Source organism: Synchytrium microbalum (genome assembly GCF_006535985.1).
Source record: "Synchytrium microbalum strain JEL517 chromosome Unknown SmJEL517_scf0029, whole genome shotgun sequence".
Taxonomy (NCBI): Eukaryota; Fungi; Chytridiomycota; class Chytridiomycetes; order Synchytriales; family Synchytriaceae; genus Synchytrium; species Synchytrium microbalum.
This window is the reverse complement of record NW_022158378.1, coordinates 148,644-165,919: the sequence shown is the minus strand read 5'-3', so window position 1 is coordinate 165,919 and position 17,276 is coordinate 148,644. Positions and strand designations below refer to the sequence as shown.

The window sequence follows — 17,276 nt, the reverse complement described above, 5'->3', positions numbered from 1 at the left end:
AGGCCAAGTATCAAGAATGAACGTGATGAGCGCGTTTTCCAAGCAAGATACAGCTCGGGATTGGAATGGGTTGAGATTTTTCACAATATCTTGTTGCGGCAATTATTACGACTTTACAGCATTTGAACACGTACCAGCCAAACACTTCCACGACTTTGATATGGCACAACAACGTACCCTCGTATATCCGACGCAGTGTTGCAGGGTTGTCCTTCTAGAAGTCAGGGGCAATCAAAATTGGTCACATCCCCAACCCTGCAAAAGCAACAAAGGTGCGCTGACTCCTACGTCTTTCCCGCACACAACCGTAATAGGTTTTCAACTTTAAATTGCTCTTACCAGCTACTCTCCTAAACTCTAGTATACAAAAAATATGCCAGTCTTTTCATCGTCTGCCAGTCTTGCAGCAAGCATTATGGGAAGCAATCCCAATCTGCTCGCAACTGTGAAGCTGCCCTCACCCATTGAACCTCAACCAAGTGGTATCGATCTTGAAAGCGGCCGTAAATCATACGAAAAACCCGCCTCGCCCATTGCTGCCATTCCGGGAAGTATCGAAGTCTTGTCACCCATTGTCCAAGACGAAGATGATGTCTTGGATGACTTCCTCGGATCCGACACGCTCCTGACCTTCCTTCGTCGCAAGAGTACCGACACCAACTCACAAAACCAAGTATCAGAAGAATCTATTGAATTGGCTGTTGCTATTCGCAGTGCTGAACAAGCTGCCAAGTCTGAACCCGACCCTGAACGTAAACGATCACTGATTTTGCAACAATTACGTCAAATCGGTGAAGAATTCTTGACCACGAACCCTACGGATGTTAACGGTGGAATGGATTTGAACTTGTCTCAAAAGTCTTATGATGATTTGCGAGGAACTCTTAAGATGGCTGAAAATGGCGAAGGTGATGTTAATTCTTGGTTGGCCAAGCTGGAAGGAACCAAGAAAGAAATCCATAAGGCTTTGGTATGAAGTTCTACTTTGTTTTTTGGGGTTTTTGCTTTATTGTTTGACCTTTTTTTATGTTTCTGGACTCACACAACTATATCCTTTTTCTAGTTACCCGTTATTAGAGGTTTCACACCTTCCTTCGAAGTTGGTTCTATGACGGACTTGACCTTGACCAAGCAACCATCTGGACCACGACACGTAGTCGTTATTGGAGGTGGTTTCTGTGGTACTCATGCTGCCATGATTCTCGATCGCATTGGTCACTTCCATGTTACCCTCATTGACTCCAAAGAATGTAAGATACCAGCTCTTGGGTGGTTTTTTTTTGCCTCAGGTTGCACTTCATGAAACTAACACGCTTCTATACTCTTCAGACTTCGAATTCACCCCTGCAATGGTCGCCGCAATGTGTAAACCAGAAATTGACATCCGTGTCGCTCACACCAAATACATCAAGAATGGTCGTTTCGAACTCGGATATGTGAAATCCATCTTGCCCAACGCTGTCAAGCTTGCTGACAAAACCATCCCTTTCCACTATTGTATCGTTGCTACTGGATCCACGTACTCTGTTGGGTTCATCAAGGGCAAGAACTTGTCTACTATTTACCGTACCAAGAAACTCAAGAGTGAATATGCTGTAAGTGCATAATCTTGATTCAATATCAAACGATTTTGTTATGCTATTGCATCGTATCGGGCGACTGAATGATTTGAATCTAACTCTTTAATCAATAGGCTCTTGAAAAAGCAAAACGTATCGTCATCGTCGGTGGTGGTCCAGTTGGTGTCGAAATCGCTGGTGAAATAGCTGAAAAGTTTCCACCTACCGAAATCCGCAAGATTGTCCTCATTGACGGTAACACCAAGCTCCTTAAACGATGCCCAAAACGTGCTCAACAATTGGCACTAAAGACATTGAAAAAGATGGGTGTCGAAGTTATCTTGAACCAACGTATCGTTGATTACTCTGAAGTCCGTGGTAACGGTGCTGAATCGGCTACCAAGATCATCAAGAGTTCAGTTGGTGCCACTTGGACTTGTGATCGTGTGTTTTTGGCTACTGGACCCAAACCTAATTCTAGTAGTATGAAGGAAGCTTTTGAGGATCGTCTTGATGCTTCTGGTTTCATTAAGGTATGTGTTACTCTGAATATAGAGCCAAAAGATCTTTTTGTTTCTGATTCCAGCGTCCCTTTTGTATACAGGTCAATGAATACTTGCAAGTCGTAAACTCTGACAACATTTTCTGTGGTGGTGATGTTGCCAATATTCCTGAAGAAAAGTTGGCCTATGCTGGTACTGCTGAGGGTGTTGGTATTGCTCGAAACATTTGGAGGCTTGATGCTGGTAAACGTCTCATTAAACAAGGCCAAGAAGGCTTCATCCCAGCACAGACGAAACCTATGGGACAAGTGATTTCAATTGGTACCAAGACTGGTAAGCCAAAGCGTTGTCACTGTGATCAACTACAGTGCCTTCTTTTACACCCATAAATCTAAAACCGCACTCCTTCTTGACCATAGCTGTCGGATGTTTCTTCGGGAAGTACACCATCCAAGCTACCGCCCTGATGGGAATGAAGAACAAGATTCTTTCGGACTATATGACGCGTATTGCTAACCGTGATATCAACTTGCCATCTTACCTCGGAAAGTTGCCACCCAAGGATGTCTTGAACGCACCTTAATGAGACTGTGATCGTGCTGAATACAGGTAGTGTACTTTTAGAGGCCAGTTATAGTAGTAGTTGTAGTTGCCAGTAAAACAAAGGGGAGATAATTATACCAATACAGTTTATGATACCTTTATTGATTGGTTCCTGTTGTTTAGTTGCTCGCTGTCGTCATTGAAGACACTGGATTTATTTATTGCTTTTTTAGAAGTGTCGGTTATCGACACGTAGTAGGTAGTCGAACACATACGCCTTTCAAAGGTGCCCATTGATTAACGCCCATCGAGGACCTTAATGTGCCGACAAGAAAGTACGCCATGTACCCTTTGCCTGAGTGATATGGCAGTATGGCAGCTAATATGGCTATTGTGGGATTTTCAAGTTTCGTTTGGACTTTTGGACGCACATCACAAGAAAACAACGTTCCATCTAACCGCAAAGTAAGAAAAAACGTGTTCAAACATCATGAATACACCTTCACTTAGTCACGAAGGTTGCCCGACACGCTCTTCTTCGGCCAGATCGTCATTTCCAAACTTCCTGCCTATTCTTTCACCTTGACTCATAAAACCATCGCAGCTCGATGTAATATGATGCTGACCTTACTTTGGTTGGTCGTAGGCATATTTAATGTAGCCACAGCCGCCACAGATGCATCCTGGGTATTAAAAGTTTCCTGACGGGGTTTTGACATTTTGGAATCAAAGCTAACCTGAATCGAATTCAACACCTTACACTAGCTTGCCAATAGCTTATTGAACCAGCGAGATATCTCGTCTATACTCCCAATAGATCGAGCACTGTGGTATGGTGTCAGTCTTAATGGGAGTCTCTTCACATCACATGTGGTTTCGACAGCGAAGCTGAATGTCATCACATCACCTCTGTCTGTCAAGTATCAGCGGCTCATACTGGACTTGTATTGGTAACGTTTGCTGGGGCTTACTACATTGGTTGTATTTGGTCAACTTCTATTTCAGAAGTCAAAACTCAAATCCTTCCTTCTTTGCTAGGGATGCACAACAGAAGACCTTTCAGATGTGCCCTCAGCCGTATTCATCTGCTATTCCATCACCGACAGTAACGACATACACCCTGACAGCTACAGCCACCGTTACAACACGTAGTCCATCACCATCACCCTCAGGAGCCGATGTGAACATTAACGGATACATATGCTCACAGAGTATTAGAACATTTCCACAACTACTACCCCAGTTCTCAACCTGGCTGAATGGAACGTCGACACAGTTACTGGCAAACGTAGTGTTCCTGATACTTAATCTAAACGATCTCGCAGTGACGCCCAATTCCAATGCAGCAGCAAGCACAACTACACTATCATCGTCGCTGCTAAGCATTATTGGCAACGCATCCATGTACACGCCCGCAGATCTAGCCAGTGATCGAGCAGATATCAACAACAGCTGGGGATTTATCAGCCCGTACTATGTAACAACGTTCGACGCAACCACCAACAAGACCTCAACAACGAACGGGTGGCCTGTAGGTCAATATCTAACTCTTGTAGGCAAACGACTGCTAGTCGGATTCGGATCCAACACCATCTCAGCAACCAGATACGACACATCCATAGACGCCAACACAATATTCTCATCCGCAAGTCTCGGCTCAACATCCTTCCTATCCACAGACGCTGTAGGCTCGCTCGCCAACTGCTCGAGACCTACAACAGGTATATCGATGATTGGCACAGGAGGGTTTGATTCGCCTTATTACCCCGTCGCGCAAGGAACAAGTGCGTTATCGTACTCGTTTGCGAGTGTCACGGATACAGTCACGACGCCATTCACATCCACGAATCTGGTCAATGTAGCACAATGTGGGTTTACGCCGATATTTACGCAGAATTATTCAATGGATGCATTAGCGAGTACTATATGGACGTGGGAAGTCGCTGAGCCGAGTAATCAGGGTCGGTGTGCTGTTATGAATAAAGATTCCGGGAGATGGGCGGCTGCTGATTGTGATGTGCGGTATCCTGTTGCGTGTCGGTCGATAACGAATCCATATAACGTAAGTTAATTAGCTGTTTGTATCTCAAGGGTTTTTTGGTTGTTAGCCCCATTCGTCTCTTTTCTTAGACAGTTAATTTTGCCACCGTTTTGTACTTTCAATCATCGGTGATTTGTTGCCTTTACTCACGTCATTCTTGTTTAGTGGACAATACCAGACGGAATAGAATACTACTGGAACGGTGACTCGTTGTGTCCCGCAACATACCGATTCGCTATACCCAGATCACCAATAGAAGCGACACACTTACACAACGTGCTCCTCAACACTCCAAACATTGATAGATTGTGGATAGGTGAGCGTTTTGTTAAATAAAATTCCCACTGAATATTTGTCCTCACGACAATCTTGAAACAAAAACCTTCCCAGATTATAACTCGGTATCATTAAAAGGCTGTTGGGTCGTAGGAGGCAACACGGTATGCCCATACTATGACGCGACGCTCATCATCCCTGAAATCATTGCCGCCAGCTTGAGAGAGGGCTTGCTGGTCGTGATTGTTGGATTTCTCTTTCTGTTGTGGCAGATAAATAGACAGTTGCAGTGGAGACGGTTGAGGATTAGACGTGTTACTGTGAGGAAGAGGATTGAAGGTATTCTCATCTGCAGCTTTTTTTGTACTACTGGTTGATTGTGTTTTTTTTTCTCATTCTGGAAACTTTCTGTTTCTAGCCATGGAAAAGGAATTCACAGCTGTAGCCTCATGATACCCCACGCCCCCACATTTATCGTATATAGCAAAAATACCCAAGGATTCGCAAAGAACCCCACACACTTGTTTTATGTATATAATAACCAAAAACCACAGCTGTATCTATTTGACCCAAATGCTACACCATAATATAATACATAAAACGCATCAAGGCAACCGACTACCCTCCGTTTCGAGCAACGACATGAGCTCAAACAACTCCTCATCACTCAACTCATCCTCTTTATTCACAGGTTTGCTCAACATGCGAGCTTTCCCTGGCCCAACAGGTGCAGTTTGCTTTGGCGGTGAGTTTGGGTGTTGAGTAGGACCCCATGTACCATATCCTCCTGCTGCCTGTTGACTGGAGCTGGCATTTACATCAAGGGTGTTGTCGGGCGATAATGGAGATACTTTAGAGTTTGAGTGGACGTCGATACCGAGTCTGTCCATCATTACGATTGACATTTTGTGGAAAAAGACTTGCCAGAGGACCGCGGCGCGTTCTAAAGTTGGCTCTACGGGGATTTTGCCAGATAGGTCGTTGATGTACTAGGTTGAAAATATGAGATATTTTCAATTTGAAGCCAAAAAAAGAAAAACCGATTTAGCAAATACTCACTTTGAGGGTTTCATCAAATGCTTTGCAACTCGTTATCAGACTTCGACGATGTTCATTTATAATTGCAAATGCGACGATGAGGTGATAGTGTTTCGTGTATGGACATGCCCAGATTGTCTAATTACCAAAAAAAGCTATGATAGGAAGCCAAGATGGTTTTCAGAAACCAAGGAGTTACATCCACATACCTCCCAGAGCCTGAACGTATCACCAAAATCAAATTCTCGTTTAAACCAAACTAGAATCCAACGAAAGCAACAAAACAGATTAATGGAATCTGTATCAACCAAATGATGATATAGATATGGGTCGATAAACTTGAGGAGGAGTTCCAACCGTCGTAATTGTGCTCGCATTCCAGATTGATCTCGATAAAAGTTGAATTGCTGAGAAAACAATGAGGTTTAAAAGGGGTTAAAAAACAACAAAGCCATAACCCATCAATGCAAGGAGGAGCTCTCGACTTACGACACCACGATTCATGAATCCGGCAAAGCAACAAAACGCCTGCACCTGTTAGTTACAAAAGTGACTGTGAGATTTCAAATCTGTGAATGCGATGGCAAACGATGCAGCTCGTACCTCATCCCTTGTGACTGCTAGTATAGGAGCCAGGAGATCATTCATTCCCTGAACGTAACCTAGATTTGGCAAAAAAGAAAAACAGCTCACGTTAAAACTGGAGAACACCGATATGAAAGGCAGACACAGCAAGACACATACCAAGTTCAAAGTTATATACTGTATAAGTAATCAGCACATCTCTCAAAAGCAACAGATTCGCATTCTTGTCTCCAGCGTGTGTTTTTCGAAGGGCTGTTGGTGATAATGCTGGAGGAGATTGCGAACCAGATGGTACAGCACCTTCTTCACCATCAGCTGATACTGGAGAGGATGGTGACTTGGGTTCTTGAAAGAAGGCTTCCGTGCGATCAGTTCGTACAACGTCCTTCTCTATGTATCCAATGATTGGGTAACGAGGAAAGACAACCAAAACAAGAACAGAGACCTGGGTCATTCATGTCTGGGACACATACCAATCCGATACCGCCTTTCCTTCAACTTCGACAACACATCACCGTCTTCCCGCTCATCACCAGCTTGAGCATTCGAATTTATTTGACCTGGTGGTACACCATTGGCCACATCTTCCTTGTCAACATCGTTTAGTATGATTGTCCATTCTCGTTTCATTGCTTCGTATTCAGCTCTGAAAAAGAAAAGAAATGGTCAAACGCATCGACACAAAAAAAGCGATACAAGGTGACAATTGCAATACCTTTTCAGCTCCATAATTTCATTTCGCTCCTTCTCAGTAGACGCCCATGGATAAACTCCCAACATATACATCCACACTACCGGCCTCACATCATCTTCCAATCCAGCGTTGTATATCATCTCACGAAGCGTCATTGGATCTATCAGTAGTCGTCCTGTATTATCATATAATAGAAGCCACCTATCAGCAGACACAGCCAACTCTTCACGTCCATGCGAGAGTCCAATCTAGTATCAAATGGTGATGAGAATTCACACGCGCGACGAGAGCAAAAAACGAACAGACAAGTTGGTGCACAGCTCACAGCCAAGTTCTCATAATCACAGCTTGTATCAATAGGACCTTTGAGTCGTGGAGCATTTGATGGCGATACACCTAATACATCTCTTCTGAACTCTGAGGCTACTTTTGCTAGATAGTCACCAGCGTTTTGATATTCTTCAATCATTGTTGATGTCTCTCGTGACGAGAGTATGGATTGTCGTATGTTGGGAGGGACAAGTGGCAGTAGTGGAGCAAACTGTGGATGTGAGATCAGCTCCCCAGCACGGGCCTTGCCAAATTGGGAGACTTTAGAAAACCTTTCAAGTATTCCCCATCCGGCTTCTTGCACTCGCTAAGTAAGTTCGTTAGCATGGGAAAACGAACGTGATGAACGAAGAAAGACGTTCACTCACATTGGCAGCGCCTGCTCCTGCGACATCTCTAACAACTGAGAGTCCAAGATTGCCTAATCCAACAGCCAAACTTCGTAATGCTCGATCTGTATTAGGCGATGGTGCTCTTGCTGGCTGGTCTCCACTAAAAGGAACAACCAAACCACCACTACTGCTACTAGACCCAGATGTGGTGGAATTCGATGCGTTAACTCTACCCTGCCTGTTCCTCAATTCTGGTGCACGATACGGTAATGGTATTGCGGCCTGTCTCTCGCCAAGAGGTTTTGTTGCATATAGATTAGGAGTATCTGAAGACTGAACTAGCTGCAAGTCGATAGCAGCCATCCAGCCATTTAAGAGTTTTACTACGGCTTCAGGATTCGGTGGCCGAATTCCATCTTCAGAGTCAAACCAAAAGGCTGGGATGTCACTGTCTTCGCCACCAACTAGGGCTACCTCTACACGTGTTATTAAGACAGCACCTCCTTTCGAGTTGACTGTGAATTCACCCTCGACGTAGAATCCTTTTAAGGATGGTATTGGCACGTATATCAGATGATCAAGGCTGGAGAATAATGACAGTGGCGATGTAACAAGGGCAACGCCATCGCTCCTTGCACTGGCCTCAGGAGCTAGGTCGTGAAAGGAACGCCGTGTAAGAGTTAGAACAAGGAATTTGTAGCGTACAGTAACTTACAGACTCTTGTCCTTGTGTCAATCTTTTTGTAAATCTCGCGTTCAACGGCATTCAGGGCATCAGCAGGAAGCCATGAGATAACAGTAGTATCCGCCTAAGATCGGGAACGTCAGATCCAACAATTGAAGATGTAAGATTCAAAAAGTTTATATAATGACGGCACAATCCAACGATAAACGTCACGGCGCAATCAAACGATAAACAGGCAGTGCCACGACTAGATCTAACCAACTGCCACAGGGAACAGAATAACACGATTATGAATAATTACACGACTCTCTTGTTTCAAGTTTGAATCAATCAAACAACAACCACAGCTTGGCACGTCCAATTTGAGCTTTCTGACTTACTTGAATGTCTTGGAGCAAAGTCAAGAAGCCTACCAGTGGCTCCAGATTATTTGGCCGAATGGTAACATTGCCATTTACACAGAGTAGCCGCACTGACATGTCTATTTCCTGTTTGCTCTGTTTGCTCCAAAGTGTCCAAAAGTCAAACGTGCGAATGCCAGAGCCTCACAACAAGACCAAAGTTTTTTACCAACGAAATTTCAAGATTCCATAGATTTACACGTACCTACACGTGGAGAACACAAATTGGAAGTGTTTGGATTCTTGTGAGTTTCTTCAGAGTGTTTCTAAACACATTCTGGTCGATTTTTTGGTTGAATAAGATGATGGACTCAGTTGGAAATTTGATGTGACGCCTTTTGCATTTCAATAACGTCATGGTCGACTCTGTGCCCTTCTTACGCAAACAAACTGTCTGGCCATTGTTCTCAAATTATGGTGGACGGTGGACATTACAAGGCCGGTGCCTTCTCCGTATCTTCTCAAAGGATTTCAACGACGAATCATTCGCTCGAACATATCTGGACCTGCTCAAAGTACTGATTCAGAAGGGTTGACCCAACAGAACGACATTCAGTGAAACATAAGCCCTGAACACTCTTGCAGCAAATCTTGACATGACGTTCTGAAGCGATGGTGTTACAAAAGGCCTAATCAGTCTTCACCTTTTCTTTGCTTCAATATGAGAAGAATTCGAATCACAACGGTGGTTTGTTCATTGCTGCTACCAGCATCAATACTGCTACTAGGATTTTGAGCCCTAATAATTCAGTTACCCTCTTTACTGTTTTTCATGAGTTGGCTATGAGATTGTTGATGATGACAAAGAGTAGTTGCATATAGGTTTGGAAGCAGGCAAACTGATGGAAAGTTGTTTCGAGAATGGTTGCTTTTCGGAAGTGTAACAAACCGTTGAGCAGCATTGTTCCTGTCGAAGGGGAATTAATGACGAAAGTTATATTATGCACCGGATCTATGCCGGAGATGCATTAGCGACATGAAGTTCTTCCGTCACAATCAGTGGTTTCACATCGCAGAACTCCAGCTCCACCGTGATTCCTAACAAACCGGCCAACTTTAGAAATTTACATGAATCATATTAGAACGGTTTACGGAATGTCATATCATCTGCTGGCGAAACGACTACAGCCCCGAATGGAAAGGGTTTTCGCAATTCAACACAAACCAGTCATTGGAGCTCAGCAAATGAAAGAAAAGGCCAGAAAATTTGGCATGAATTTTCTGATACTGGTGATCGAGCCTGAATAAAAGGTGTAGTTGTTCCACATTTCGCATAAAAAAACCTGAGCCGACATTGGTCGCGACTCGCGAATAGAAGCCAAATGAAGATAGAAAAGAATCAAGCTAACAATTCTCTGGACTTAACCAGTCACATCATGTAACGGTACTTATATTCTCGCAAATAGGGTCACCTTGTCGAAAACAAGCCCCTCTCCAAAGCACCAACACACAAGAAGACAATTTCTGCAACGTTTTGGCTCTTACATTCTTGCATTAGACATTCAAGTGATCTCTCAGTTTCTCAGCTTCTCGTACTCATTTTATGAGTCTCTTACGGTCTTCTTAAGATATGCTTGATGGATGTATCGCGAAATGCAACTCCTAATTCCATATTCCATATTAAATTTGTAAACATTTACACGTAAATGCACGTCGCGAGTACAAGTTTTAATGTGCTTCAGTCACTTTCTGATCGGGTTTCGCAGCGTGAGTTTGCCAGAGAACCACTCGAACAAGGAATAAAAGCAGCGAAGCTTTTGGCCTTCTTTTCTATATATATCAACCAGGTAACAACATCAGACCCGTTGCCATCGTTTGTTGTGTTAAAAGCTTGCGATTTGTTGTTTTGACACTTCATGCTGTATCAGACAAGCGTTTTTTAACCCCTTGATTTCTCAGTCAGGTCATACACATCACAAGTAGATACGCTGATTCGTCACTACTGGAGCTAAAAAGAATCCATCGCCAAAGAGTGTTTTGCATCAACATCTTGTCAACATGAACGCTGGAGATGTCGTGTTAGAGTATGCTAAAAGTGGTCGCGCTTCTTGCAAATCTTGGTAAATTTTGTTCTTTCATACCAGTTCCCTGATTGTTCTCGTCAGTTTTAATCATCGTCTGCAAGGACCTAACACTGTTTGACCATTCTTAGCAAAAGTACTATTGCTCAAGGCTCTGTCCGTATTGGCGAACACTATGCTCTTCCTAACAGCGATCATATCGGAGTGGGATGGTATCATCTTGGTAAAGCTCCACTTTTGCAAGTCGTTGTACATTCATCGCCATGTCACACCTGCCATCATTTCCATCAACAGCATGCTACTTCAAACGCGGAAAGGCAAAATCCAGATTTCCCGTCGCTGCCGCCATTCCAGGTTTCGATAATTTGCGACCTGATGACATGGCAACCGTCGAAGCAGCTCTCACTGGGCTCCCAGGTGGTGTGAATTCTTCTCCAGCTGCTGCTGCTCAACCCTATCAGAAACCTACTGGAGATCAAGGATTTGTTGCCGAATATGCTGCTTCAAGCCGAGCAAAATGTCGAGTTTGTGAACAAAAACTGGAGAAAGGAGAGCTGCGGTTATCGCTTCCTGTACTCAGTGAGAATGAGAAATGGAGTGGTGCTGTTCCAGGTGTGGTGTTGAGTTTCGAGGCGTATTTGCTGGTGGATCCTTCCCGGGATGTCGTAGATATGTAGGCTGACCTTTTTTCCCTTTCATTTTCAGGATGGCATCATCCTGCTTGTTTCTTCTCGATGCACAAAGCAGAGGTGAATGCACCAACTGACTTTGATGGATATGACAATTTACGAGATTATGCAAGTGAGTCTAACTTATTCAAAACATCCCGGAATTCTCAGTTACCAACTATCCTTAGAATCTGTCATCAATTCTCTTTGCGCTGGATTGCCTATTCCTGCAGCACCAGAAGAAGAAGTCGATGCACCACCAACTCCAGTACCCAAGAAACGTGTCAAAAAGGCTCCAGTGTCTGATGATGAAGATGAAGGTGTTGACCTAACAATTGATGAAGAAGCTGAATATAAACCTCGTCCGACGAAACGAGGTCGAAAGGCAGCAACAGCTCGTGAACCAGAACCAGAGGTTATAGTCGTAGAAGACGATGAAGCACCTCCACCTAGAAAATCAAAGTCAAAAGCAAAGACCTCAAAGGGCAAGGGCAAAGCTCGTGCTGATGACGACGATGATGTCAAGATGGAGGTCAAGCCAGAAGTCAAGACGGATGTTTCAGTCGCTACTGCCGCTACTCCCATCAACGAAAGCCCTTATGCTGCTCAAGCTCGAGTTTTACATCGAATCCGTGATGAAATAAATGCTGCTGTTGGTCCCAAAATGAGAGGGAAATGGAATACTCGAATTGCCATATTCCAGCAATTATTGGCCGCCAACAATATCAACATTGCAAAATCGGACGATGATCTCTTGTTTGCTGCATTGTCTGATGCTATGACGTTTGGTGTGGCACAGATGTGTACAGATTGTAACTCTAGTCGTCTTGTATATACCTCTCCTCCTGGTCATTATTTCTGGTATGGTCAACGTCGTTTGATTTCGCAGATCAAGTGCACTCACAAACCCTCAAATGTATATATAGTCCTGTCTTTCATGATTGGGGACCATGTATTGGAAAGTCAGACACTCCTGTCTTGTCACCATTTGTTACAGTCCAGGATATTGAAGTCGACTACTTTCGAAACTTTATCTTCAATCCGATTCCTCGTCTTATGCCACAAGTGAGTTTTCATCGCTCCGTGCATAGAGACTGTAGTGTTTTGGAAAATTAATCTTCAATTCGTCTCGTCAGGTCACTCAGCAACGTCCGGTTTCCAAGATGATGACTTCTGTGGAATTGCGAGCCAAAGTTCAAGAGCTTGAACTTGACTCTGACAAACCTTTGGCTGGAAAGGTATAGCCACAGATTTTAAGCTCAGATCCATTTTTCTGCTTGATAATCTAACTTTTCCACTAAAAGGTGTTGGCCTTTTGTGGCACCCTGGGAGCTACTCATGCTGCATTGGGTGAAATTGTCGAGGAAAATGGTGGCACTGTCTCGAAGAAGATTGATGCTTCAGTCACTTTGCTCATCACCAATGCTGCTGACGTTGAAAAGTCGTCTACAAAGGTATTATGGTGGTTGTTGTTGTTGATTTAGAACATGGTGCATGAAATGTAGTTTTTTGCTTTGTGTACTGAGTTTGAGTGTCTGACTGTATCATCTTTCCTTTAATCAAAGGTCGTACAAGCACAAGAAGCTGGTATTGATGTAGTTGACGTCCAATGGATTCATGACTGTGCGGAACAAAAGAAGAGGTTGAAGTACAATGTACCAAAGTACCTCTTGAAGCACAATCGCAAAGACGAAGAGGCGGGACCATCGGCAGGCAGCAAACGCCCTCGTGTATGTATTTAACATTGAGAACGTATCACAGTGCAATTCTTAAAAAATAATTCCAAACCACAGAATCTTGAAGAAGAACGAGGTGAAAAGAAGGTCAAACTCCGTGTCAAGGATGGAATTCCAATCGAACTTGAATCAAATGTCGCTGATACTCATCACGTATTGCGTGAGCAAGGACTCATTTACTCAGTGTCTCTGACCAAGGTTGATATATCTCAGAACCAGAACTCGTACTATAAGATACAAGCCTTGATTCCTGATTCAAGTCGTGGAGAATGTGTCTTGTTTACAGCATGGTAAGGTTGGGTTTGAATTGCTATCATGTGAGCTGTATTAACTCTTTTGTTTTTCGCAGGGGTCGTCAAAACACAACTCAAGGCTCCAATAAGGTAAGACAAAACCAAATCTCGGTGTTTAATCTTTATGCTAATCTTATTCTCCTCAATTAGGTCGCTCAACATCCAAATAAACAAGCTCTCATTGAATCTTTCAATGAAATTTATACTGACAAGACAGGAAACGAGTTTGGTGAAGTATTCCGCAAGGTCAGAAAACAGAGCATCTGGCATTTATGAAGAAGAGGCTGTATCTGACGGGCATTCGATATTTGACACTTAGGTTCCTGGCAAATATAATCTGGTTGAAACTCATGTCGACGAGGACTTTGGCAAGTCAAATGTTGTAGCAGGTAGCAAGTCCACTTTGCCTACACCAGTCAAGGATCTCATGAAGATGATATTTGATGTCCAAATGATCAAAAATGTACGACATATGTCTTTCTGTTGTAGCTTGGAATTTTTTTTTTCGACGACATCATTCAGACACCCACAAGTTTACTCATTACATATCATGAATTAGACTCTAGCTGAACTCGAGATTGATGCCAAAAAGATGCCTCTGGGAAAGTTGAGCAAAAGTCAAATTAAAAAAGCGTATATTGTACTCGACCGATTGTCAAAAGTCGTGCCTGGTGGTACTGTCGTTGATCCAGCGACTGATGTCGAACCTTCTGGATCCTTGACTCGTGGTGGTTCATCGAAACTGCAAATGGTGAATCTCAGCAATGAGTTCTACTCCCTCATTCCACATGACTTTGGACGAAATCAAGTTGTTGTCATTGACAGTATTGAAGGTATTATTGTTTGCTTGCCCCTCGTTGGCTCTTGGTTCTTATTCTCGTATTTCAGCCGTCCGTCAGAAAATCACGCTTCTCGACACCTTATCTGAAATGGAAATCGTTCAGCAAATCATCCAGGCTGGAGAAGGTGATACTGATGAGGATCCGATAGACATTCATTACCGCTCTCTCAAGACTGAATTGGAACCTATTGAACGTGGTTCTGATATATTCAACATGATTTCTGAATGCACTACCTCTACACATGCGCCAACGCACCAGGAATATAGTCTTGAGGTCTTGGATATCTTCAAAGTCAAAAGGGAAGGAGAGGATACACGGTTTGCAAAAGCAACGAAACGTATTCCTGGAGTACGTCATTTGCTCTGGCATGGGTCGAGGTTGACGAATTTTGGTGGTATTTTTTCCAAGGGATTACTCATCGCGCCGCCAGAAGCGCCCTCGACGGGTATGTTGTGGTTGAGTTTCAATTTTTTTAGTCAGAAGAGTTTCAACCTCACAGTACATTTCAAATAGGATACATGTTTGGCAAAGGGATTTACTTTGCGAATCTTGTCACCAAGGCGAGAATTCAGCTATTGTTGCTGACATGTTAACCTAAGGGTCGTTTGTTAATTGTTCCTTCTTGTCAATCTAGTCTGCCAACTATTGTTTTGCACATGCTCAGCAACCCGAAGGAGTTCTCCTCTTGTCTGAAGTATGTCATTCAAGGAGTTTTCGAAGATTGTGGTTTTCTCCCAAGCTTAAACAGTCATCTTTTCTTGAAGGTTTTACTTGGTGAACCTTATGAACGAATCAAGGCTGAATATGTTGAAAAGTTGCCAGCTGGGACACATTCAACCAAAGGTATTGAGACTTCGCAATTAAGTGTTTGGATTTCTCCAACTTTCTGGTTCTCTACTGCGTCCGATTTAGGTATCGGTGGATCAGCGCCTTCTCAATGGATTCCTCATCCTGGAGATCCAAACTTGCTCATTCCTATGGGGTATGTAGTTTGGTCCCGTATCCAACCGTGATGCTTTCTCACTGACATCCTATCAACCCGTGTTAGTCCTGTTGCAACTCAGAAGATGCCAGAAAGCTTTGGTCGTCAAAAGGGTGAATTGCTTTATGTAAGTTTCGGCCAAGGAATGCGATGTCGTTCTTTAGTTATCGAGAATAGCTGGTAATCTCGTTCCTGCTGTTTTTTCCAGGATGAACATATCGTGTATGAGACCGATCAAGCCAAGATTCGTTATGCTGTAAAGGTTAAATTCAATTTTAAGAAGGGAGCTGGTCGTCGCTGAGACAAGATTGTGAGAGATAGAAAAGCAAAGGGGACATTTGTTTTTAGGGTTGTTGGTTTTATCGCAGTGTAGATTAGAAGCAAGTTGATAAATTTATTTTTCGTTTTCAATCTGTGTCGCTCATATGTTTTGGACTCTCTTTTGTTTGACTTGGATTCTCGGTCCATACCAACTGCCCTGATACGACATAGAAAAAGGTCAGACCTTTGAAGGCGTCTGAAAGACGCCAATACGTTCTGCGAAGTTTCGCTGGTAAATTGAACCTTTTCGACGCGTCACGACATATATACAGATCAGATTTATTTATTTTTAAAGACAAGCTACATTCGTACATTAGCAACCTTTTCTAAACGCATCCCCTGCCAGCTAGCCAGCTAGAAACACTACACCGACTTATGCACATCCCTCTCTTACTAACAAGAATAACCACTCCTATCTATTGATATTAAAACTAACAATCAGGCTCTGACTCTGACTCCAGATTCAATGGCCTTCTTCAAATCATAGCATTCATGATGTAAAAATCGTTTTCCTCGAACCTCGACTTTGACACCATCTTGCATCTTGCTCAAAACCATCATAACAAACAATACATTGAGCCTTTACATTCTTCTTTTCACGTACTGGACAAGTAGAGATGAACAACCTTTCACGCATCGAATAATGGATATTAGGTGGTTCCTGGAGCTTGTCTTTATTGTTGTCGAACAAGCTGAATGTCTCGTCACGTCGTTGAGAGATACTTTATGGCTACGGCCTAACAGTGAAGAATGCCAACTTGTTACTGGTACATGACGTTCCGGTCGGGCACTAGAGTTATATTGAAATACCGTCTCCTGTGATTGTCGGACATCCGCTTCGTGAGGGTTTGAGCACTGTGCTGTTTACGCTCAAGTAAACTGCAGCTCTTGGTTGTACTCTTTTTTTTTGTTCAGAAAAATTATATTCCAACCATACCGATTCACAAGAACATTCGACTTTCTTGCTGAAAAGCTTACATATGACTTCCCACAGATATTTACTTCAACTGGTGGTCGTGACTGAATTCACAATTATCATGCAGACTGGTGTCGTCTTTTTGTCAATGCAAAACGACAAACGGCTCAGGACTACCAGCTGGTTTATCAATCGCATCATTTTGGCTGGATGAATAGGGCACCCGTCGAATGGTTTGCAATGGGTTGCGCCTTCTCATCCTCATGATGAACTTGGTGTTTACTTGGTTTCAGAGTATCTGGTCTGACGAGATGATTTTCTTTTACCTACGCAAAAGAGGAGTCCTAGTGATTCTCGTCTATACCCTGGTTTATGGGGTCCACGTCACTCTGAGTGTCAATCAGTATGTACACGCTAGACGGGTTTTCGTTGCTTAATCCCCAAACTGATCAACAAAACAGGTCAAGCCCAACTGCTAAAGAAAGAATGCAGACATGAATAACACCGAAT

At 43.3% G+C, this 17,276-nt stretch overlaps 3 protein-coding genes across 3 annotated transcripts; 2 read left to right on the top strand and 1 right to left on the bottom strand.

Annotated features, from left to right (window-relative positions):
• Positions 1-373: 373 nt before the first annotated feature.
• On the top strand, positions 374-5,375 carry SmJEL517_g04378 (uncharacterized protein; the record flags this gene model as incomplete). Its single annotated transcript, XM_031170306.1, has 11 exons — positions 374-970; positions 1,064-1,250; positions 1,330-1,595; positions 1,694-2,092; positions 2,164-2,395; positions 3,252-3,292; positions 3,371-3,555; positions 3,644-4,667; positions 4,812-4,962; positions 5,037-5,261; positions 5,341-5,375. The coding sequence occupies 11 exons, from the start codon at positions 374-376 to the stop codon at positions 5,373-5,375; spliced, it is 3,342 nt and encodes a 1,113-aa protein (XP_031023755.1).
• A 152-nt stretch (positions 5,376-5,527) lies between these two features.
• SmJEL517_g04377 (uncharacterized protein) lies at positions 5,528-9,065 on the bottom strand (the record flags this gene model as incomplete). The annotated part of the gene is made up of 12 exons (XM_031170305.1): positions 5,528-5,911; positions 5,982-6,098; positions 6,170-6,367; positions 6,450-6,494; positions 6,564-6,622; positions 6,705-6,935; positions 7,019-7,191; positions 7,261-7,487; positions 7,565-7,876; positions 7,938-8,551; positions 8,617-8,710; positions 8,967-9,065. The coding sequence occupies 12 exons, from the start codon at positions 9,063-9,065 to the stop codon at positions 5,528-5,530; spliced, it is 2,553 nt and encodes an 850-aa protein (XP_031023752.1).
• Positions 9,066-11,271: 2,206 nt separating this feature from the next.
• SmJEL517_g04376 (uncharacterized protein) lies at positions 11,272-15,830 on the top strand (the record flags this gene model as incomplete). The annotated part of the gene is made up of 18 exons (XM_031170304.1): positions 11,272-11,620; positions 11,714-11,809; positions 11,865-12,537; positions 12,603-12,741; positions 12,813-12,914; positions 12,981-13,130; positions 13,242-13,406; positions 13,470-13,702; positions 13,762-13,795; positions 13,856-13,951; positions 14,025-14,168; positions 14,265-14,538; positions 14,594-14,895; positions 15,182-15,241; positions 15,312-15,390; positions 15,460-15,529; positions 15,596-15,656; positions 15,738-15,830. The coding sequence occupies 18 exons, from the start codon at positions 11,272-11,274 to the stop codon at positions 15,828-15,830; spliced, it is 3,120 nt and encodes a 1,039-aa protein (XP_031023753.1).
• Between the last annotated feature and the right edge of the window lie 1,446 nt (positions 15,831-17,276).